Source organism: Monodelphis domestica, chromosome 1 (assembly GCF_027887165.1).
Source record: "Monodelphis domestica isolate mMonDom1 chromosome 1, mMonDom1.pri, whole genome shotgun sequence".
Lineage (NCBI taxonomy): Eukaryota > Metazoa > Chordata > Mammalia > Didelphimorphia > Didelphidae > Monodelphis > Monodelphis domestica.
This window is the reverse complement of record NC_077227.1, coordinates 74768679-74792204: the sequence shown is the minus strand read 5'-3', so window position 1 is coordinate 74792204 and position 23526 is coordinate 74768679. Positions and strand designations below refer to the sequence as shown.

General features: G+C 36.9%; 1 protein-coding gene across 5 annotated transcripts; it reads left to right on the top strand.

The window, feature by feature from the left end:
* Positions 1 to 343: 343 nt before the first annotated feature.
* Positions 344 to 23474, top strand: NCOA4 (nuclear receptor coactivator 4). Of its 5 annotated transcripts, none has more exons than XM_007478632.3 (11): positions 344 to 475; positions 6687 to 6740; positions 13954 to 14108; positions 15481 to 15621; positions 15957 to 16045; positions 16346 to 16454; positions 17422 to 17511; positions 18599 to 18748; positions 19259 to 20257; positions 20829 to 20969; positions 21763 to 23474. In XM_007478632.3, exons 3-11 carry the CDS (start codon positions 13968 to 13970, stop codon positions 21766 to 21768), a joined length of 1866 nt encoding a protein of 621 aa, XP_007478694.1. In that variant the 5' UTR covers positions 344 to 475; positions 6687 to 6740; positions 13954 to 13967; the 3' UTR covers positions 21769 to 23474. The 5 variants fall into 5 exon arrangements, with proteins under 5 accessions (XP_007478694.1, XP_056656984.1, XP_056656988.1 ...); XM_056801006.1 differs by lacking the exon at positions 344 to 475 and adding an exon at positions 864 to 1001; XM_056801010.1 differs by lacking the exon at positions 344 to 475 and adding an exon at positions 5923 to 5945.
* The last annotated feature ends 52 nt before the right edge of the window (positions 23475 to 23526 follow it).

The following is a 23526-nucleotide window of genomic DNA, read 5'->3' as shown; positions in this document are numbered from 1 at the left end:
GGCAGGTTCTGCTCTGAAACAGATGACAGGAGTCTGTTGTCCTTGTATGTACACACATAAACACACACTCACATGCATCCTCAACATACCTATTGCTTTCCTAGGTGCTCTATGCTCCTTGGGGCAGAGAAGAAAGACAAGGAGCCGAAGCTGAGGCTACGGGATCAGATCCATTGAAGGCTTGGTGAACTTGACATGTGCCTGGAGAGACAAGAGCAAGGAGCTCCGCCTGAGTCATGTGCGCTTGCAACCTGTTACCTCCAGAGGGCAGGCAAGACCTTTTCTCCAGCTTGGGGAAGAGATCTCGCGAGAGTAGTTAAAACCAGCTGAAAGAGGTGGGTGAGGGAAGCTCGCTGCTCTCGCGAGATTCGCCATCCTAGTCGGCTGTCAGTCTTGACGCTTCTTGTCGGCTGCGGGGTTAGCGAGGGGCTTCCGTTCAGGGTCCGGAGAGTCCGTGGACGCCGGGAAGGAGCAGGTAGGAGCGTCCTGGGGGCACACACATACACACACGCACGCGCCGTTTGGGTACGGGACCGTGCGGGCGGAGCAAGGAATGTTCGGAGGGGCTCGGGCTAGCTGACAGGCCGTCGGAGAGACTGAGGCCTCGCGGAGGCTGGCGCTTGACCGGCCATTCCTCGCCATCTCGATCTTCCCATTACGAGCTGCAGACTGGTCTGCGTTTGTCCGTCGCCGGCCAGGCTCCGGTTCTGCCCGGGGAAGCCAGGTCTTCTGCTTTCTCGAAGGCGGCGTGGCCCGAGCCGTCATTCCAGGAGCATCCTGGCCGGGTCATCATTTTGACCGCGGCGTGGGGGTGGGGGGAGGAAGGGGAAAGATGAAGAATTTCTTACTCCTTTGCCACAGTAGCCCTTTACTAAGACCGAAGGCCTTATCCCCGAGACAGGGCCAAGACACTGTGTTAGAGCGCTGGATTGCAGACATTGAGCATGACCACAGCCCCTTCCCCAACGCGTTTGCGCACAAGTGAATGTGATAGATACAAGGTAGAATTTTAGTGTACGAGAGAGATGTGAAATGGGGAAGGAAGGATCTTTAGCTGGGATGTGTGTGGGAGAGTGCTGCAAATCCTGTGAAGGGAGGAGATGACCCTGATCGTTTGAGCAGAGATGTGGGGGGAGGATGTGGTTCCATGGATGGGAATGATGTTCATGTATGGGATTATCTCTGCACGAAGCTTTACATGCCCACACTAACATTTATAATACCGAATGTCCTAAAAAATCATAGTGCAGCTTTAATTTATCAAAGCTTAAAACTATTCTTAAGACTTTTGGGACACCTCCTATTTCTCCCCAAAACCACACCACCTCCAAACTCCTCTTTTTCTGTTAAAGGCACCACCATTCTTCACTCTCCCAGACTTGTAATCACATCCTATTCCTTGACTTATCACCCTACATAATCAGTTAGTTGTCCCAGTTTGCCATTTCTGTCTTCACTATTTCTGATCTCTTTTCTTTACTGACTGTCACCATTAATCCAGGCCTCCATGGTCCCTCACCTAGGTTATTGGAACAGCTTCCTAGTTGGTCTTCTGATCCCAAATCTCTTCCTACTCTCAAAGATAACTATGACTCCTTGTATAAATTAGCACAGCTTCAGTGTAAAGCTTTATCTTTCCAAATTGACAAGCTGCTGTGGCATAGTGGCTATTGAGCTGACCTTAAACCAGGAAGACCTGGTTCAAGTCCTGCTTCTGTCATATACTAGTTAGTTATGTGATCTTTGGGAAGTCACAACCTCAGTGCTCTAGACAGTATTCTAAGATTCTTAAATTGAAGATGAAGTGCCAGTAGATAGTTTCCTTACTGGAGGGCACCCTATAACAGTACAATTACAGGTCCAGTTCTTATCCTTACAATTGGATGTTTAAAGGAGGATGCATTTGAAAAGCAGGGAAACCCTTCTTTGAAAAATTCTTTGAGGTTACCTAATAATTTTTCTTTCACAAGCTTAGAAATAGAAAACTAGTTTAGCAGGATTTATAGCTCCTGTTTTGAAATTGTTGGAGAACTGCTAAGCCAAGTTCAAAAGGGAAAGAGAGTGAAGAAAATGACTGGGAAAAGTATTGTGGTTCCTTAATCATACTACTCTTTCTAGTGCAGAGGTCTGACCATGTCAGGTCTGTGGTGTTGGGAGCTTTCACAATTTAATGAATAAAATCAACATCTAATCTGACATTTAAGGTCTTCCACCACCTCTACCACCTTTCTAGCCTTATTTGAGAGGACTTCTCAGTTTTGTATACATTGCATTACTAGTCAAACTGGCTGAATTCCATGACATCCCTGATCTGTTCAAAGTAAACACCTTCCTTTAAATGCTTTTTCTTCACTTAGTTTTGTATGCCTAGAATCCCCCAATCTCAACTAAATTCTGCCTCCCTCCTTAATCAGAAAGAATCTCTATGCTTTCAAACTAACATAGAATTTTGAGTTCATATATATTTATGATTTCTAGCTATTTAAGTATATCTTTTATTCTGCCCTGACACTGCCCTCCCCTCATCTCCACTACCACACACATTGATTGTAAGGTCTATAAGAACAGGGATGTTTTATTTATTTATTTTTTAGCTCCTATAATAACACTATGAAACCAGTATATGCTCAATAAATGTTTTGTTGAATTAAATGTAATTACATTTATAACTAGTAATTTTAACATTCATGGAATATTAAAGCTAAGATCCTTATTATTTCTGGATATTGTATTTTGGTAGCATGGTTAGTTTTTGAATTTCATAATCAGATTTACTATGGGCTAGTAAACAATGGGATTAACTTTTGAAGAGTTCCTTCTGTTTCATTTGTCTGCCCACCTAAATTCTCTTAAAACCTGGCCTATTCTGAGTTGTTAAATATTAAGTGGATGGTTTTTTGTTACACCTAATAGACTGGGTAGTTCATCTTTATAGCTTATTTTTAGCATTCTTCCTTGAGTTTTGAAATCCTTAGATCCTTGATTTCATTTATTACTTTTTTGACTTAGATGACTCTTAAAGCAGGTGAACAGTGGGCGAAATGTAGGACTATTTGTACAGTTGTCTTGTTACAGTAAATAAGAGGTTGTCAGTGTTTATATCTTGGATATATTATATCTTATATCTATATTTTGGATATATTTTGAATTTTATTTTAAAATCATAACTAGACACCTGGTATTTTGAAGGAAAAATTTGAAGGAAAAATGCTCATTTTTGTGGGAAGGGGGAACCCATAGAAGTTTTGCCATTTTAAAATTGGGAGGAGGGGAAGAGATTTTTAAATGAGTGTTCCAATAACAGTGCCATGCACTCTTTTTTTAAACTACATTAAGATGGTTGTTGTAGAAGACAGATCTGTTTTTGTTTTTATGTTTACATAATTTGACAGGAGTTTTTGTGCAACTTAAAAGTTTAAGATTGTTGGTTCTAAATATGATGAATGTTTTTCTTTCAGCTCACAAAATTTTTGCTAATCTCTTGTATTGAACTTTTCCTGGATGTGGACAACAGTCAGATAACCTTCCAGTGACTTTGATTGTAACCTTCCTAAGACCATATTCTTGGTGGAATATACTTGCTAATTTTCTCCATTTCCTAAGAAGTTTAAAACCAATAGTTCTTGTTAAAAGACTAAAAAAAGTTAATTTTATCAGGGCTTAAAAAACACTGCATTAGGCAGGCTCATGTGAAATTTGTTATACTTAAATGGAAATAAAATAAACTCCTTGAGGGCAAGCATAGTAACAGTTAGAGATACTGGGAGTGAATGAAGAAACTTGTCTTTACCATTGATCATTTGTTAGGGTATTATAATTTAAAGCAAAGCTACTCTTACTTTTTTTTTTTTACTAATTCCTTTTTTTGTCACCAAAAAAATAAAAACCACACATTTTTATCAGTCTACATATTCTGTATATTCTTTTTCTGCTGTGGTATATCACTTAATATGTCCAAACTCCTTATAGTTTTCTTCCCAACCTCAGCCTTTATTCTGACTTTTCTGTTTCTGTGAAGTGCACCTCTATCCTTCTAGTTACCAAAGTTTGAAACCTTGGAGCCAAACTGTCCTAGATGTCTCACTCTCCTCCCTCAATTAGATCTAGAATTCATCCCCATGGCCCTCATTGATTCACATCCTGGCAAGTACAATAGCAATAACCTCCTAATTGGGCTTTTCCCTTTCCAGTCTATTCTCTACATACTTGTCAAAATGATTTTCCCAAAACACTGACCTGAACATGGCACTGGTATGCTCAACAAGCCCCTGTAGCTTCCTGTTATTTTTCAGGATCAACCATAAACTCTCCTTTGGCATTTAGGCACCTTTCCAGGTTTATTGCATGTTAGACCTTGTCAGATATTCTTAGGTCCAGCCAACTGACTTTCATCTTATTCCTTTTATATAACATTCCATTTTCCATCTTTAGGCCTTTGCACAGTCTGTTGGTTAGAATTCCTTCTCACCTATACCAGAGTCTTAGGTCCCTTTAGAGCTGAGTTCAAGTTGATTCAGTCAGCTGGTAGGCAGTCTTTCCTTAGACTCCCATTACCTGTATTTGTTTTATAGACATACTATTTGTCCTATAAAATGTAAGCTCCTTGAGGGCAAGGACTGTTTCTATCTTCATTTTGGGATCATTGGGTTTTAGAGTATGAACAGTTTAGTCACTTGTATAATTTATTTTAGCATACTTTTTTAGACTAAATGAACATTTAACTCAGTTTTAGTTAATTTAATCCTCATAATTTTAAAAGTGGTGGCAAAGATACTTTATCAACCCCTTCTATATATAGGGTCAGATTTTTATCTAATCTTAAACTCAGTGGAATTTGAAATGTCTGACATTCTAGTAATTGTGACATTGGACTCTGTTGGTTAACTGGTATTTGATCTATTGTTTTTGTCTTAGTAAGTACTCAGAAAAGGTAGTGGTCTTTAGATTTTCACTCTTTGCTCTTCATTTCAGAAAAGTTTAATGTCTGTATGAATGGCTTTGGAGGATTTTTACAGTGGACACAGTTTTCATATTTAAAGTTATTGCCTAGATCTTTGTTGTTGAGGAAGAAAGATATTTAAGGAAAAAAAGTCAGTTTTTCTATAATCCTAATGTGAAAAAATTTTACCAGGAAAGAGCCAGGACTAAACATTTTCTAGTTTTGTTTGGAAACATTTAATTTAGAAATATAGCGCAAATTTTAAATTATTTGCATTTCTCAGATTCCTAATTAAATAGTAAATTAAGTACTTTCAGGTGTATTCTTTGTAATCAATTCTTAGAAAACTGTTTTTACATTATTTTTGACAGCAGAGATAGTGGCAGGGTTGACTCTAGAATTCACTTCACATTAGTTTTAGTCTCAGTTCTTTATGAACATCTTAGCAGTTGTGGCTACTAGCCAGCTCTTTGTAGGCTGTCACAGTCAACTAGCTTTTAAGTAAACCCTTGCACTGAGGATTTAAAGAAAGGCAAAGAGCATTTCCTGCTCTCAAGAATTCATACACACTCTCCACCTGTACATGTAGATGTTCATACACACACATGCGTACCTCTTCCTCCACATCCCCAATGCACGAACTTTTATTAGAAGTGGGATTCCTAGACTTTTACAGCCATAAGGTAGATATGGCAAAGGAGAGTGAAACTCCCTTGGTCTTCCATGAGGGGGAGGGGCCCTGTTGTTTTTCTGAGTTGGGGGTTGGAATGTAATGTAGGAAGGTCTCCGGAAAGGAAGGGTCTCTCCCAAAGAAAGCTTAGGTGGAGGCTGGGGGTGGGGGTGGGGCGCCTCCCCTAGCACGCACACACGCGCCGTCTCCGTGCCCTCCGACTCTTTACCCAGCAGGGCTTGCGAAGCGGCCTCGCCCTGTCGGGCCCCCAGTCCCCTGCGTGCGGACGTGCGAGCTGCTGCCCCTGCAGTGGCGGCCCGGTGACGCACGAGTCAGGTGATTGGGAGGGGCGGGGCAGAATGCTGGCTTATCTCCGGCATAAATTTTCGTCCTGGAGCAGCAACTGATAAATTGGCTGCTGCAGGGCTTGTTCCCTTTCCTTCCTCTGGGTTGGAGGACCTTCCCAGCCCCCTACGACATTCAGCCTCGGTCTGTATGCAGGGGCTCTGCACCAGCATCCCAAAGCGGACAGGGATGGGGCTGAGGGTCCGGGAGAGGAGTAGAATGAATTTGTATTATAAGGATCTGTGGATCAAAATGATACCGAAGCTAGGACTTTAAATGGCGTATGCTGGTTTTCTGTATGGGCAAGAGATAGCCAGACAAGGCGCCTGTCAAATCAGAAAGATCTATTGAGCATTTTATTTAGGAAGTGACAGTGAGTTAATTGACACACCACCAGAATACAGGGCTGAAGTGAATTTTTGTAAGTCTGCAGTACTATTAGAAAGTGGCTTTGAAAACCTAGAAAGTTGAATGAATCAGTTTGTTACTTGAAATAGAAAAGCATTACGTGGCACAGGGCAGCAAAACTTTGCGGTTGTATTCCAGTCATTTGGTTTGAGAGTTTGAAGTGCTTGATTTGCACATGTAAATCTAGTACTAACATATGCATTTTTATTTATGATCTCCACATAACCCGTATTAATTGCATGTAGCCATCTAAGGGAACGGTTTTTTAAGCAATCGAAAAGAGTAGTAGTGATTTTACAAATTGTTGCACTTTTTTCTTTTCAGAAGATCAAACAATTGGAAGAAAGAAAACCTCAAGTGAGAAAGAACCTTTTCAAGGTAAATTTAAGTACTTTAAAAGATATGATTGTTATTTTTCTTCTTTTGCAACTGAAATGTTTATGTTTAATTTTTAATGTTACTTTGAATTTGATAAAATCCAAGAAATGTGAACATTTGCACATGCTAAGAACAGAAAAAGAGTATCATATTGGAAATCAGAACTCTCATATACAGCATTTAAAAATATATATATATACTAATTAAATTCAACATGCTAGTTCCAAGAAATGTATCATTTGTACTTGTTCAGCTGAAGTATTTATACTACTAACCAAATGTCATTTAATAAAGCAGAATAATTATATTTACATTAACCATTTGGCATTAAGGTTTTATTTTATAGAAAGTTTTCAAATGTTTGTAAAAGTAGCTTAAGATGCTAAGAAAAGAAGAAAACCTTGGGGTTTTTGGAAACCAGATAATTTGAGATCTGAGGGTCTTTAAAGAATGAGAGATTCTGAAGGGTTCTTAACCTGTTTTCTGTCATGTATTCTTGGCAGTCTCTTAAAGCTGATGGACCCCTTATTAAATGTATAAAATAAAATACTTAGGTTTACCAAAAATTATATTGACTAACAGTTATAAAATTAGTTAAAACAAAAGATAACACAAATTCAGGGGCCTTTCAGAGTAGAGATTCATGGACCTCTGGTTCAGAACCCCTGCTTTAGTCCAATTCTCTTGTTTCACCTGTGAGGAAATCTCTCCCTGGCCCCCAGGTAGATAACTTGAACAATTTCTTTTGGTTAATTAGAGGTAGAGATGAGGCAAAAAGCCTATCATTATTAGCAGGGCTATTTTCTAAAGAATTTTTGATAAGATTGCATGGGAGGAATGAAAGGCCTGAAAAATTGTGGTTCTGGGTCAATAAATGAATGATTTAAAAAGTAGTTTGAATTCCTTTTCTTTTGGAAAAGATCCTTAACACAACTGCCAAAATTCTGAAGTGGTGAGTATCAAGTAAGGATCACCAATTCAATGATCTGTCCCCAGGATTAAAAAAACAAAACAAAACAAAAAATTAAATTACAGTGAGGGTCAGACTGAAAATTTTTAGAAGTTAAATTAATTCTTATCAAGGAATGAGTGAACAATAGGCTCAATCCTTTTTGAAGTCATTTTTATTTTAGCCTGGTTTGCTTAACCCAATGAATCTCTTATTGAGTATGGAAAATATTCTTTACTAGTCTTCTGCTTTTAATTCCATCTCTTTCTGCCAGTAATTCTACCAGTGAGTAAAAACATGGAATCAGCAAACTGCTATTTGCAAATCTCCTTTCTGTTCTCTTCCTCAGCTCTGTATCTCATGGCACTGAGTCAGCACTTTTTTGGGGAAAAAACCTGCCTACAATATGAATAATAATAATAATCAGTAACATTTATATATAGCATGTTAAGGCTTTACATTTAGGTTTCATTCAAATAGTTCAGAGTCTTCTATACTTAATTTTCCTATGTCCACCACCCCATTTCCTGGTTTGATGACAATTTATTGAGTGCCTACTGTGTGCTAGACCCTGAGCTCTAGGCATTGTTGATACCAGCACAAAGAATACAACAATCCTTATTCTTAAGGACTTTTTATTCGGTATAATGCTACTTTTTTGAACAGTTTTTTATGACACTGTGATATGTATAGGTATTATAAATTTACATGTGAGAAAACTGAAGTAGCAGCCTCTTAATGGTTTGTTGAAGGTCAGCTAGTTAATCATAGAGCTAGAACTAGAACTCAGGTTTCCTTTTCCCCACACATCACAAAAACAAACAAGCTTTTATGATCTTTGCACTATTTCAACTGAGTTTCACTTCCTCTCAGAGGACTTAAAAAATAAATCCTACCATTGAATTCTAAGTAGAATCTTTGTGGGGGGAAAAAGCTTCTCTATATCACTGAGAGTAAATCTGTTTTTCCTTTCTAAAGTAAGTTCACAAAGACAGGTTTCAGTGAATTTTTCCAAGTATTTTTCATACATTTCCTTCTTCTGGGCAGGGTAGTATAGGGCATGAAGTCATCATTTTAGGTAATTATTGGAATCTTTATATCCAGAGGAAGGATGAGAGTTTTAAACTTTTGGATTTGTTGTGCAATTGTGTTTCTGACTATAAGTGAAGTTATGAAAAGAGTTCTTCAAGTTAGCTATAAATGGTTTTGGAGTTCTTTGAAAAAAAGTCAAGTGAGTAGTATCAATTTTCTTATTTTACTTCCTTCTATTTAATTACTGAATCCTTTTGATCTTACTTCCATTAATACCTTTAATATCATTCCTCTTTAACACTTAAACCATTAGATTAGTTAAAATGTACCATTGTGATGACCTTAACAAGTTTCCTTGTCTCTCTTGTGCCTCATTCATATATTAACAGTGACCAGGGACATCAAGCTGGCTCAGTGCATAGAGAGCCAATCCTAGAGGGGCATGGGATCCTGGTTTCAAATGTGGTTTCAGACATTTCCTAGCCTGGTGACCTGGGCAAATCACTTAACCCCAGTCATCTAGCCCTTTACCATTCTTCTGCCTTGGAACCAATATATAGTATTGATTCTAAGACAGAAGGTAAGGGTTTTTAAAAAAACCCAAAACAAAGTGTCCTTCCTTATGCTGTCTGGATTGATCTTGCCTACAAACCTTCCCTTATTCCTTACTGCTTAGGAGTATAAAAAATACACTCATTAGCCTGGCATTTAAGGCAGTCCACGTTATGCCCCCAAATTATCTTTCAATGTTTATTCACACCTTTCCCCTTTAAATTCACTCAGTTACATTCAGCTTTTTCTCACATCTTGCATTCCCCAATGTTTTCACAGGATATCTTTTTTTTTCATCTGCCTTTTGAAATCTAATGCCCACATCCTACAGGAAGCCTTTCCTGATGTTATAGTCAAATGTAGTCTTTCTTTCCTCAAATTTCCCTGGGGTAGTTTTATCTTCATTACTACTACTTTGTTCTTTTCTACATTATGTCATAGTTATTGATTGTTTGCTGTATTTTCCCTTTAGATTGTAAACCTTTGTGGACAGTAGCCCTGTTTTTTTACCTTTTAGTTCTCTAGTACTTTCCTAGTTTGGGATCTTTGCATAAGGTAGATACGTAGTAAATGAGTACTTTGTGCCCTTTAATCTATAAAGATTCAATTGGAAGTATAATCTGGGAGGTTATGAAACCTATTTAAATATGTTTTAAAATAGTGGTAGAGAGGCTGCTAGGTAGTACAGTGAATATAGACAGGCTTACAGTTAGGAGGATCTGGGTTCAAATGTGGCCTCAGACAATTCCTAGTCATTTAACCCTATAATTGCCTAGCCCTTGCCTGTCTTCTGTCATAGCATTGATAGTAAGATAAGAAGAAGGTAAGGGTTTAAAAAGATGATATAGTGGTTGAGGTGTAGATTAGTAAATCTGTAGTGGAAAGAGAAAGTAGTTCTTTGTCCTGAAAACTTGTTCATCAGGATTTTGCGAAATAATGGTAAAGGTAGAGATGAATCAAACTCTTTAGTATAAAAGAATTCTCTCTTTATGAGGATGTCTTTTTTTTTAAGTGAGGATTTAGTCTTGAATTTTTCCAAAAAATTAATTCCCATTCTTTTGACTCAGATCTATGTGTTTGGATCCTAAGTAAATAGCTTTATGTTAGGCATGTGGGACAATGGAAAGAGCACTGGATTTGAAGTTATAAAGACTAGATTAAAATTCTACCTTTAATACTAATTTTGTGACCTTGGATAAGTCACTTAACTGGGCCTCTGTCTTGAAATCTGTAAAATGAGTTAGATTAGATGTTCTGGAAGCTCCCTTCCAACTATGATTTTATAGTCTATGTTTGTAGATCAGCTTTTCTTTTGATGTTTTTTTTTCCTTAAAAAGGGAAGGATGACTACTCTAAGGAAATCAGGTTAATGCAAAAATACAAATTAAGCTTTGACTTTGGAATGGCCTAAGTATGATAAAGCACTGATCTTATTTAAATGCCAGACAATATTTCTATCCAGTCAGTTGAATATGGGAGAAAATGAGAATAGCCAATTCCATTCTATTTAAAGAAAAACCTTGGAGAATATAGAATTGCTGTTTTCCCTTTTCTAGGCATTGGGCCTAGAAGGCAACCTCCTATTTATCATGGTTTCTATTGGGAAAATCAGGTTTCAGTTTGTGCCTTTTAAAGAATTGCAATCTTAATAGAGCCTTTTTTTTTTCTTCTGTAGGATAAAAGTGATCATGACAAATTTGGAGCTGGACTACTTTTCTCTGGGTGGATAGCACTCAGATTTATTTTGTATCTGTTGAAATTACTCCCAGTATACACCCCAGTATTTGGTATTTGACATTTAAAAAAAATTGGGACCTTTGCTTGAATGACTGAAAAAGCATTGATTAAGTGTTTTCTGCATGCTAAGCACTGGAGATCCAAATAACAAGAGCAAAGGCTGCTTCTTACCTTCAAAGAGTTTACATTCTAACCTGGGAGACAATAAGTATGTTTTGGTTTAGAAACCTTTTTTATGAAAAAGGTTTTAAATAATACTTCAAAAATCACTTAATGAAGGATAATTTTTTTTCCAGGATTGTACTCACATTGCTTTCAAACTTTGGAATGATCCTCTGAATTGAGTCTAGGTACTCCCAGTCAATAAATAAGACCTGTTTGAAGGTCTCCTTTCTAGAGAACCTTTGAATCAGATCAAGTGCCCCCAATTTTTAAGTCTTCACAGATAAAAGAGTATTTTACTTGCATTGGTACTTATTTTTTCATGATTTTATTGTGCTCACATTTTGGTTTCCAGATTATATGGTTCCAACATATAATGAAGGAAAAAGTTAATACTGATCACTTCTGTAATAAAATATTTAAATAATGAAGGGGGAAAAAACTTAAATGAAGATTAGGCAATGAATAATGTTTTTGCCATTTCCAGTACTGGTTGGACATCTCAGTCCTGTCTAAACTTGTGGTTTGTATTAAGAGAAATTTAGTCCAAGTCAGCAACCTGAATTTAATTTGGACTTTCTCAGTCATGTTACTTAATTTGTATTGGTATATTTTAGTTGTGATATTTCAGTTTCAATTTACTTGCTCTATGGTGTTCATTTTGTACTGTTCCCTACTTTTACATAATTCCTTCTAACTTCATATACGGAGAACTGGCTTCTGAGGCCCCAAAGTATCTTGTATTATTAGTAACAAGTTGTCTTCCTAGATTACATAATCATTTTAATAGCTTATTTGTAAGATGACAGTTGGGCTAACCCTTTGAGGCATCCTAACAGCTTTTTTGGAATCATAGAATTTTTAGTAGGTAGAATTTTAGAACTGGACCTTAAGATACTTTATTCTCAGTCTTCTCAGAGCCTGGAGTTGCCAAGTTTTGTTGATAAAAATTACAATATACAAAAACAACAAAAAGATTGTACATGAACCTTCTTCACAGTATCTCTAAGCTGTCTTCTCCATTCACAATGTTTAGTCATGTTTTTGCTATTGTGTCTAGGATAAAAATACAAACTCCTTAGCCTGACTTTTAAAAAAAGGCTCCCACAATGTCTTGTCTACATTTCACTAAAAAAACTCCTGAAATTATTTTTAAAATTTCAGCTTTTTTATTAATGCCTTTTTATGTTTTAAAAAGAGCAATTTCCCATTATTTTTCTTATGAACTCTTTCCTGTAACAAAGAAAAATAGTTAAGCAAAATCATCTGGTTCAGAAATCATACTTATTACAGTGTATGTCAGTGAAAAGAGTTTCTGTTTCAGCCTCTCATCCAGAATCAAGAGTTTTTATTATAATTCACTAGATATTTACTTCTTTTTAGTGACTTCATTTACGTTATTTGTAGTTATTGTGAATGGTTTCTTAATTGTGCTGTCTTAGCAATGCTTCACAGAAATCCTAACTTTTGTTTCTTTGAGTTTCAAATAGTTATTTTTTTTTTAAACCCTTACCTTCTGTCTTGGAGTCAATACCATGTATTGGCTCCAAGGCAGAAGAGTGGTAAGGGCTAGGCAATGGGGGTCAAGTGACTTGCCCAGGGTCACACAGCTAGGAAATGGCTGAGGCTAGATTTGAACCTAGGACCTCCCGTCTCTAGGCCTGGTTCTCAATCCACTGAGTTACCCAGCTGCCCCCCAAATAGTTATTTCTTATTTGTACTAATGCTTTATTGTATTCTTGTGCCACATTTTATTTAGCTATTCCCTGAACCATGAACATTAACTTTGTTCCTAGTTTTGTTGCTATCACAAAGAGTGCCATAATGAATGTTTTCATTTATGTTGTCATTTATGGGACCTTGTATCAGCTTCTTACCTCCTTTGGGTATATATCCAGTAGTGAAATCTCTAAATTGAGGTGTATCAATGGTTGAGTGTTTTATATTACATAATTCTATTTTTCCCCCTAAAATATTTGGACCAATTTATAGCTCCACCATCACTAATATATGTCTGTCTTCCTACAGTTACTGCAACACCATCTTTTGTCATCTTTGACAATATAATCTACCTTTTCCAGATTTAACTATTTCATATTTCTCCCCTTCCTGTTCATATAAACTATAAACTAGACTGTTTAGCTGTTCTCCTAGTTCCATTCCTCAGGCCTAATATGGACTTCTTATTTTTATCTTTCTGAAATCTTTTTTGTCCTTCAAAGCCCATCTCACATACTACCTCTTTTGTGAAACTTTTCCTCCCAACTGAAAGTGTTCTTTCTGGCCTCAAATTTTTCTAGAGAACCTTGCATGTCTGTCTTGCCCATCTGCCTTTAATATACTCTCCCTTATATTATGGTGCTTTTAATACATGTTGAATCCCTTTTAGTAGATTTTTAAATCCTTGAGGTCATGGATTGTCAGTTTTCATTTTTGTATCCCCAGTGTCCTACAAATTATTAGTAGATACTTAATAAATGTTTGAATTTACAAAATGGAAACTCATATGGTCCCACATAAATTCACAAATATGTTGTCTTAAAATTAATGTGTGAAATTATTTGAATTTGAGAGAAATAGCTCTGTAGATTCAGGAAATTTGCACTTTCCCCAAATATCCATTTACATGAGGGTTAACACCTATGTATAGAATTTGAAAACTAAATGGGGTATCATGAAAAAAATCAGTCAATTTTTGATAATTGAAGTTTCTAAAACAGTCTGTTTTAGGGAGAATCATTAATGTTCATTTTAATATTACTGTGCTTTATTTTTCTAAAGGAATAGAGTCTATCATGAATATATCACAGGACCAAAGTGGCAGTTCCAGCAATAAAGAGCCCTTGACCAGGTGCTGTGAAGCCCGGAAGGAATTGGAGCATGCCATTGGTGGTGTTCTTAGGGCTGAACAGCACATTAAAGACAACTTGAGAGAAGTATGAAATTTGTGAATGTATCCTTCTTCTGGGATATCATTATGGTTGTTTGAGCATCATGCTAGTCACTAAGAAGCCAAAATCAAAGGGGGTTCCCTGTAAGAATAATTTAAGTTTCATCCTGTTTCACCTTTACTCTGTAGTCCTAATTCTGTTTAGTTCTCTGATAGGTTTAGTTCGGTAGGTGGGGGTCTAGAATCTGACTCCACTACTGAAATGAAATTCATTTTAATAAGTAGATCTACAGTAATTTTGTACTGTGGGACAAAAAAAAAATGCATGCTACTGAACATAGGACTTCTAAGGAAAGGAAGGAGAATATTGTTTTCACATGTAAAGAATAACATCATATACTATCCTACCTGCATAATTTTTGTGGCATATTTGGGAAATCTAGGTTGTTGAAATACATCTGTTTTATAGATCTAATGTAGTTAGTGGCAGAATTAATTATTTCAGAGTCCTAAGGATTTTGAAGTGTAACTCATTATATAGCAAAATGTATTTGAAAAATGATACCTTACCCATGTAGACTAACAGATATAAGTGTTTGGTTTTTGTTTATTTTGGAATTTCAGTTTCAGACCTCTGATGAATCACTCACTGTTCATTGTGTTGTTTCTTAAGGTATTTTGACATTAGTCTTGTTCAGACTGTCAGACTTAATCTTCAGATGTTAACGTGTAGTAGCATGTTTGATTATAAACAGGTATTACTGTGAATAACTACTTTTCCTATGAGTATCTGTGGTGAGATAACTACCAGACCCTGACTCATACCATAGATAATTGTAATTATAATGTCTAAATTACTTAGATATAAAAATTATTTATGTTTGGGTTACTGTTCTTAGAGTCCTCTGTTTGACTTTTTGTTTTATATATATATACACACACATACATACACGTGTGTATGTATGTATGTATATGTATATGTATGTATGTATTTTTTAAACCTTTACCTTCCATCTTAGAATCAATACTGTGTGTTGGTTCCAAGGTATGAGAGTGGTAAGGGCTAGGCAATGGGGGTTAAGTGACTTGCCCAGGATCACACAGCTAGGAAGTACCTGAGGTCATATTTGAACCTAGGACTTCCCGGGCTTTAGGCCTGACTCTCAATCCACTGAGCCATCCAGCTGCCCCCTACTTTTTGTTTACTATTGATATTCAGAGGTGCTTTAAAAAAAACATTGCAGAACTAAATAGAAATTTAAATCCTCTAGGAGCAATAGTTATAAAGTTTTAGAGGCTAGGTATGTCCCTGGAAAATTAAATTACAAAGGCTTTGTTCTGATATTTAGATGCACTCCAATTTGAATTAAAATTTTTGCTCTATGAAGTCTAATGAGGAACTACTATATATCTCTTAGGTCAAAGCTCAGATTCACAGCTGCATAAGCCGTCACCTAGAATGTCTGCGCAGCCGTGAGGTATGGCTGTATGAACAGGTAGATCTCATCTATCAACTCAAAGAAGAAACACTTCAGCAGCAAGCACAACAACTCTATTGGGTAAGGGTGGCTTATTCTTATAATTGCTAACTTATTTTTATAATCATAAACTAGTAGAACTGAAAGGGACTTGGGGGGGGGGTCATAGTCCAATTTTCTCATTTTTTTTTTCATTTGGAAACCAAAGCTGATAGAATTGAATCAGTGGGCCCAGAGCCCCACAGCTGAGACTAGAAACCAGCTCTCCTTTCTCCTCACTATATACGGTCTTATAATTTTCCTTATTTATATTTGAATACATATTTACTGGTTGAAATTTAATGTGACTTTTTACCTTGGATAGATAATAGTATTTTCATTTAGATTAAGGTCATGTTGTGATACTTTTCTTATAGTTACTGGGACAATTCAATTGTCTTATTCACCAGTTGGAATGTACCCGAAGCAAAGATCTAGCTAATCAAGTTTCTGTATGCCTGGAGAGGTAAATAACTTTTGCAACCTCTATATTAATCTGTTGTTGTTGTTGTTGAATTACATGTTAGGAAATAGTTGTGTTATTGTCTTAACTTTTAAACTTTATGAGATTGAGATTTTTCTGCTTAGCACATTCCTCATTGCAGTACATTAAACAGTTGTCTTCTCTTTTGTTTTTTTTAGTACAAGCTATAGAATGAGTTAAAATTTAGCTTTAAAAAATTGTTTTTTATGAAGTAGAAATGGTCTGGAAGTCATGGGAAAGTTTCTCTAGTTTTTAGCATTTAAAAAAGATGTTTGCTTCTAGGCTGGGTAGCTTGACCCTCAAACCTGATGATTCAACTGTCTTGCTGTTTGAGGCTGATACAAGTTCTCTGCGTCAGACCATCACTACATTTGGCTCTCTCAAAACCATTGTGAGTACTTCTAATGTTTGTCATAGATAACAGCATGTGGGTAGTTTCTGGGTTCTTTCCCAGTTGCTGTGCCTAATGGCATATGTGTTTTGTTCAACTGTTGTTTGATGGTTTCTATGACAATTTGATAATTATTGTGTTTACAGCTTTGGTTGTTAGTCCTCCTTTTTTGTTAGATTTATTCTTGTTAGCTGTATTGCACTAAAATTCCAAATTAGTGAAAAGTTTAGAGGTCATTACTGTATTGAAGTGGATTCTTAAAGTGCTACTAGAACCACTCATGGATCTTCTTATCTATTACATTTTTGCTCTTTATATGACAATATCTGTTTATGGCCTGAATTGATAATGGTATTTTATTAAGAATTAAACCTCACAGACATCTCATTAAAGTAACATTTTGATCCAAGGCAGTTGCTACTAATTGAGCAAGGGTTTTTATATTTCTGCTTGTCTTGATGAAGCAGGCTCTGTATAGCTTGATTCATTTTGAGATGGCACCTGTGCCCTATTAGAAATGTATAGATCATTCAAATGGGAAGCCACTTTTGAGAACTCTTGACTTCATGTTAGAGATGAGCAAATAGGCTAGAATGGGGAGGCAACTTGTCCAAGGTTCCAAGTCTGTTTGTAGCACGACTACAGAATGGAACCCATGTTGTAGGTTCATTTCAAGTGAAATAATTTTAATGTTCTTGGGTTTGCTTCTCTACTTTTAGAATTGGGTTTTTTCTTTTTTCTTTTAATTGATAGATTAAATTAAAACTTCCATCAATATGTATTAGAAGTTTTTAAACAAGAACCAAAGAGAACACAAAATCATAATCAAAAACAAAAATACTCCAAATAGTAAAAAATTGGCAAGTGAAATGAAAAGGATGGGGGAAGGGAGCACCATGTGATTTGAGAGGGTTTCAGAATTTGAAGTTTTTTATCATGATAAAAAGGATGACTGTTTTCCTTTAAGCAAATCCCTGAGCACTTGATGGCTTGTGCTGCTTCTCCCAGTCCTGGGTCACCTGTGGAGAGAAGGACTTCTGTTTCCAAGCAGGAGTCGGTGAGTGTGTAGCTGTTCCTGTATCTGAGTTGCCTGCTTAAACTGAAATTTAATTTGAGTCCAAATTGCTTGTGATATTTCAGATATGTCAATTTTGTTAGGATGTTTTCAGAGCTGCTAAGCTTTTTCAGCAGGCACTGGCAAACAAGGTCTGGCACATGCTTAATATAGTAATTGTTGTACTGTTTGCTGTTTTGGTTGATGGGACTGAATATTGCCCCATCGCCTAATTTGGGACATCATCACCTTAAACTTAACAACACTCCCCCCTCCCCCCCCATACATACACATATCTGCTTTTCCTGGGTAACAGTGGAGAGAGTAGTGCTAGGACTAGAGACGTGAATGGGTTCAAATTTAGCCTCTTGCTCTTACTAGCTATATGATCCTGGACAGGTCACTTCATTTCTGTTTGTCTCAGTTTCCTCCACTGTAAAATGAGGATAACAGCACCTGCCTCACAGGGTTATTATGAAGAATCAAATGAGATTATATTTGTAAAACAATTAGCCTAGTGTCTGGTATCTAATAAGTGCTGTGCAAATGCTTCTTCTCTTCTTCCCCTTCCCAGCGATTTAGTTTCTTACCCTTACAGTCTCAACAAAATTTTCTCTCTCCCATCACATTTTTTTGTCTTTACATCCACTCAGTCACTTTCCTTAGTCCTCATAACCTCATTTCTGGACTGTTATAATAACTTCTAATTAGTCTTCAGTCTGTCTTAAACATGGGGCAGGTCTGGCCATTTTTAGTTGACTTCTTATTTATAGCATGAAATACAATTTGCTTAACTTGGTATTTAAAGCTTTCCACAACTTAATGAACCTGCTTTCCAACCAACCTATTTTTCTGCTGTATTTAACATAAGATCACAGAGCTAGAAAACTCTTTGGTCCAAACCTCTCATTTAGAAAACTGAGACCCAGGGAGGTTTAAGTATTCCCCAAAGCCCTTTCATTTGTTAGTGGAAGAACCTAGAACCTAGGTGACTTCTAACCCATTTTCCGTTATGCCAAGCTGTAGCTGTTGCATGAAGTTGGAGTGGCTTGATAATTATGGTTAAGTAGTGGTATCATTTGATTGTCAGAAACCATCATTCCGTCCTTCATTTATCCCACTGCGTGATTGGCTTCTTGGAAGCAAACCTGCTTCAACTCATCAGTTTCCTTATGTACCCAGCACCAACCTCCAGGACTGGCTTAATAAAAAGCAAACTTTGACAAGCAACCAGGTACAGGTATGTGTAATCACTTTGCCTTATAAGTAATTGTGCTCAGTAGAATGAATAATTTAGTGAATTGTGCTCAGTAGAATGAATAATTTAGAGGGTGATGAAGTTAGCATACACTTTAAATATTAATTGAAATGTGATTGGAACAAATACTGTATTTTTAATAGTGATCATCAATTAATTTAGAGATAATGGATAATAGAAATAGTTTAGCAATATCCTTTTTAAAAATATGGAGGGGCAGCTGGGTAGCTCAGTGGATTGAGAGCTAGGCCTAGAGATGAGAGGTCTTAGGTTCAAATCTGGCCTCAGACACTTCCCAGCTGTGTGACCCTGGGCAAGTCACGTAACCCCCATTGCCTAGCCCTTACCACTCTTCTGCCTTGGAACCAGTACACAGTATTGATTCCAAGAGGGAAGGTAAGGGTTAAAAAAAAATATGGAAAATGAATTGTAGCAAGGAAGTGCCTCACCATATTATGCTTTTTGAATGTTAACATTGTGCTTTTTGGGTAGGGTCCTTCCCAAACCTGCAACTTTAATGTCAGTAACATCTGGGGCAACCTCAAGGGCTTGGAAAACTGGCTCCACAAGCAAGATATTTCTGAGAAAAGATGTCCCCAAAAGCAGAACAGCTCCTTCACAGAAATAGAGAAAGGGGATGACCTAGAGTTCCTTGAACAAGAAGAAATGGATCTTTCTGATTGGCTGGTTACCTCTCCTGAGCCTGAGAATGGCAACTTTGAATCAGATGAAAAATCAAAGCTTTTCCGACTTTTCAAGGAAGATTATAATGCAAATGATTGGCTTCTCAAGCCTGGTTCCTGTACTAATTGTCAGGGTAACCAGCCCAAAGGTGTAGAGATTGAGAATTTGGGAAACCTGAAGTGTCTGAATGAGCATCTGGAAGGGAAGAGGCCATCACTTCCTTCCCCCGCATCCAGTGAGAGTTGGCTTGTCCAGCATCATCAGGTTCCTTTTAAAGTTGAAGAAGTGTGCAAAGCTAATGAGCCCTGCACCAGCTTTTCAGAGTGTGTGTGTGAAGACCAGTGTGAGAAGGAGGCCTTGTGTAAGTGGCTTCTGAAGAAAGAAGGGAAGGATAAAAATGGTGTCCCAGTGGACCAGATACCCCTTTTGAAACCTATGCCAGAGAAGCTGAAACCTTCTTTGAGTATGTGGCTCTGTCCCTCTAGGGAAGAGATAGAAGAACAGGCTAAGATACCAAAACCAACTCCATGTAAAATTCCTGAACCCCTCAAGATCTTGCTGGACAGCCCCTTGTCAGATTGGCTGGCCAAAACAAACCCCAAAGAAGTAAGAGCACAAGAAACACCTATTCGAGATGAAAAAGCCAGTCAGGAGGGGTTGTCACCAGCCAAACAAATGCGTCCTAACCACATGACCATTTGGCATCATCCAATTAATGCATCTGATTGGGTATTGCCTTCGAAGAACACAGGAAGCACTAGCCAGCCCCCTGGGGAAGATAAGTGGTTACTTCGAAAGAAGGCCCAGGTGAGTATGGGCTTGATTAACTTTGATAGGATAGTCCAAGACTGCTTTTAGAATGCATTTAGAATTTTGTTTTTTAAACCAGTTTTATAAGAGTTTTCCAGATTACATTAAATGACAAAAACCTCACATTTACACATCCCTAAGTTCTGGAAAGCTGGCAAGTCCAGAAACCCTTAAGATGAGTTGTGCAAATGGAATAATTTCCAGATAAAATTAAGGATTAAGAGTGTGACATCATTTATACACCTAGCTAACAAGTATGGAATACAGTATTGTTAATGATATGAAGGTTAATTGTTTTGTTACAGTCTTTGAGTCAGATTATCCTGTTTGGGTTCCATAGATTTTTCTTATGACTGTTGTTTCCTTTTCCTTGGGTATTCCCTACATTCCCAAATGGGTGGGAGTAGTAAAGGCAATTAATTTTGGTAGTTATTTCTGATAAAATGGTTGGTTCCGATGATGGGTAGACAACCATTAATGTTTGGCATGCCTCAGTAGGACAGGTACTCGAATTTCTTTCAGCCTTCCATTTCTTAGTTGTTTAATATTAGCTTCTCAATTCAAACAGGAAGCATTTCTTAGTTCACCTCTACATGAAGAACATGCCTTTCCCCAAGACCGTTATGGCCTCCCCACAGTTTGTGATCTTTTTGCCTGTATGCAGCTTAAAGTCGACAAAGACAAGTGGTTGTATCGAACTCCTGTCCAGGTAGGTGTCTTCAAATGTGAGTGTTGTCATTAACTGCAAGCTGATTAAACAACTCGCCAGAATGTTTATTTACAATTAATTGTCCAAGGAACCAAAGATAAATTATGATGATTTTATGTTTTTTTTGTCAGATAAATAACAAACTCTATGTCAAGGTGATCTTTCAGGATGGTTTAATTCCTAGTAGGGAAATTTTAGAAAATTAAAGTGATTTTCACCCACTTAAAATTTTTTCATGCTCAAATTTATATAGCAGGGTAAGTTGTCAGTTAAGGTATTTTAGCTATTAACTTGGATATAATTCCATTTGCTGACACTTTATATTTCTTGAAAACATGAATCTGATTTTGATCTATCCTCAGACAAGTTTTAATTCTTTTAAGACCTAAATTTGCTTGACCACAGGAACAGACTAAACTTCTACCCAGTGCAGTTTCACAATCTAGCAGTTCCATTAGATAGTTTGGCAATGTGGAAATGATTAATTTCATAGGCCTTATGGATTTAGGGCTGGAAGATATTCTCTGTGGTTTTGGTGTTAGTGGGAAATGACTTAGTTTGTGAATTTTGTTGATGAGAGCCATGAAGAGATGCCATCAGAATTCTTAGTTTGTAGACTTTGCTGTGTTACCTTTCCTGGGTTTTAGTATACTATAAAATGGGACTAATACACAGGAGAAGGCTCAAAGGATGTGTAGGGAAGCTGTGTTATCCCAGTAGTTTAAGAAAAAGTTAATGTAATACAGTAACCATGGATGTCAAGTTTGAGTAATTTACACTATTTTCCCCCTAGATATGAGGAAACACTAGAAACCAAGGAATCTTCCTGCTGATCATCGCACATCCACGAACCAGCTGAATCATTGTGTTTCTGGGTCTTACTAGTACTGTGTTGTGTTTCTTTTCTGCCAAATTTTGAACTAGTGAGACTAAACAATAACATGTTACTGAGTTATTAACCTAAGAAGAACAAGCCCACTTATGAAGAGTTCATTTAAAGTACACACTTATTAACCAGTAAGTGCTGCATCAGGGTGTCTATCCTTTACAAAGACCTCTGCATCTGCCATTTGGGTTGTCTTGGAAAGCCTATGATGAAATTTCCAAATAAGTAACTTCTTAACATTCAAGTGTTTTAAGACTGGTGCAGCTTTAACCAAAAGTATTGCCCTTTCTGCAGATTTTGTCTAATTTTTGGCTTTGGATCTTGTCTTTGTGATCATCAATGACTCTGGTATGTAGTTTTATTATTCTATTCCATGTATAAACTAACATTACCAGTACATTGAAGTATCTAGCTTTCTAAAGGTTATGCTCCTGAGTCCAGAAACTAAAAAAAATGGCTTTTAGCTGCATTGGTAGCTCTGCTTCAGTTTTTTCCCCATTTTGAAAAATTCAGCCAATGCCCTGTATTAAAACAATTCAGTTGTCAAGACAGAGCACAATGTATACTGTAGACAGTATGTGTGTAATCTGACAGCAGTTAATTGCATCTGACTGTATAATTTTTCTTGGAGTGTTAAGAGTATTATAATAGCCAAACTGTCAAAGTTATCAAGAGAATGAAAAGACCATATGCCCAGTACTTGGCCCGCCATGAAATACTAATGGCTCCATTATAATGAACTATCTCTAGGGATTGTTGGTGCATCCTGTGTAATAGGAAGGTCTTATACTGTAGCACTAGAGACCTGCCTCTTTAAACTATATATATGAGCAAATTAAGTGCTGGCTGTCAAAGCATGTCTTTTCAAGGATAATTTTGGTTTAGGCCCGTAAGACATCTTCCGAGATTGTCTTGAATACTTGGTGCCTTGGGACATTTATTAATTTTATGAAAAAAAGTATATAAAATTTGTTTCCTAAAATGTCCCTAAGTCAAATTACTGTCCTAATAACAAAGATTTGTGCTATTTTTTACATTTTCTCAATAGGGAACCTTGTCAGACTTTAAAACTCTTCCCTCTTTGAATTTGGATTTTTGGAAATCCTTAGCCCAAATGAAGTTTCTGAAACTATATTGGCCTGGGTTAGGGGGCCCTCTAGGAGGCCCTCCACTAGAAATAATTTTATTGTCTAAATTTGTATCAGTAGCTCTAAATGTTATATAGTTCTACCCAGTCTCTACTTAATCCTATTTAGAACAAATTTAATGATAGCTGTTTGATGCAGCCCATTCTAGATCCTTTAAATTAACTTAATATCTTAGGCTCTTAGAAACTTTGTAGACTTTTTTTTGAGCTCAAAATTGTGCTACTCATTTATTCTTCTCTTGACAATAATACTATTGGGTATGTAAAAGATTGTTTGCAGTAATGCATTTTGTACAATTGCTGACTATCCATTAAAAGCATCACCATCATTGTCTTGTGTATCTGTAAAGCTTTATTTTAAATTATAGGCTTAGCTTTTAAATTAAAATATGGGTTAGCTATCAGTTGTGCAGGAATTGTCATCATTTATTTCAAATGCTCATTAAATTTAAATATCATGGGAAAACTGAAAGCATAGAAGCAAAGCCTATTTTTTGAGACTGACCTTTTTGACTTAATATTTA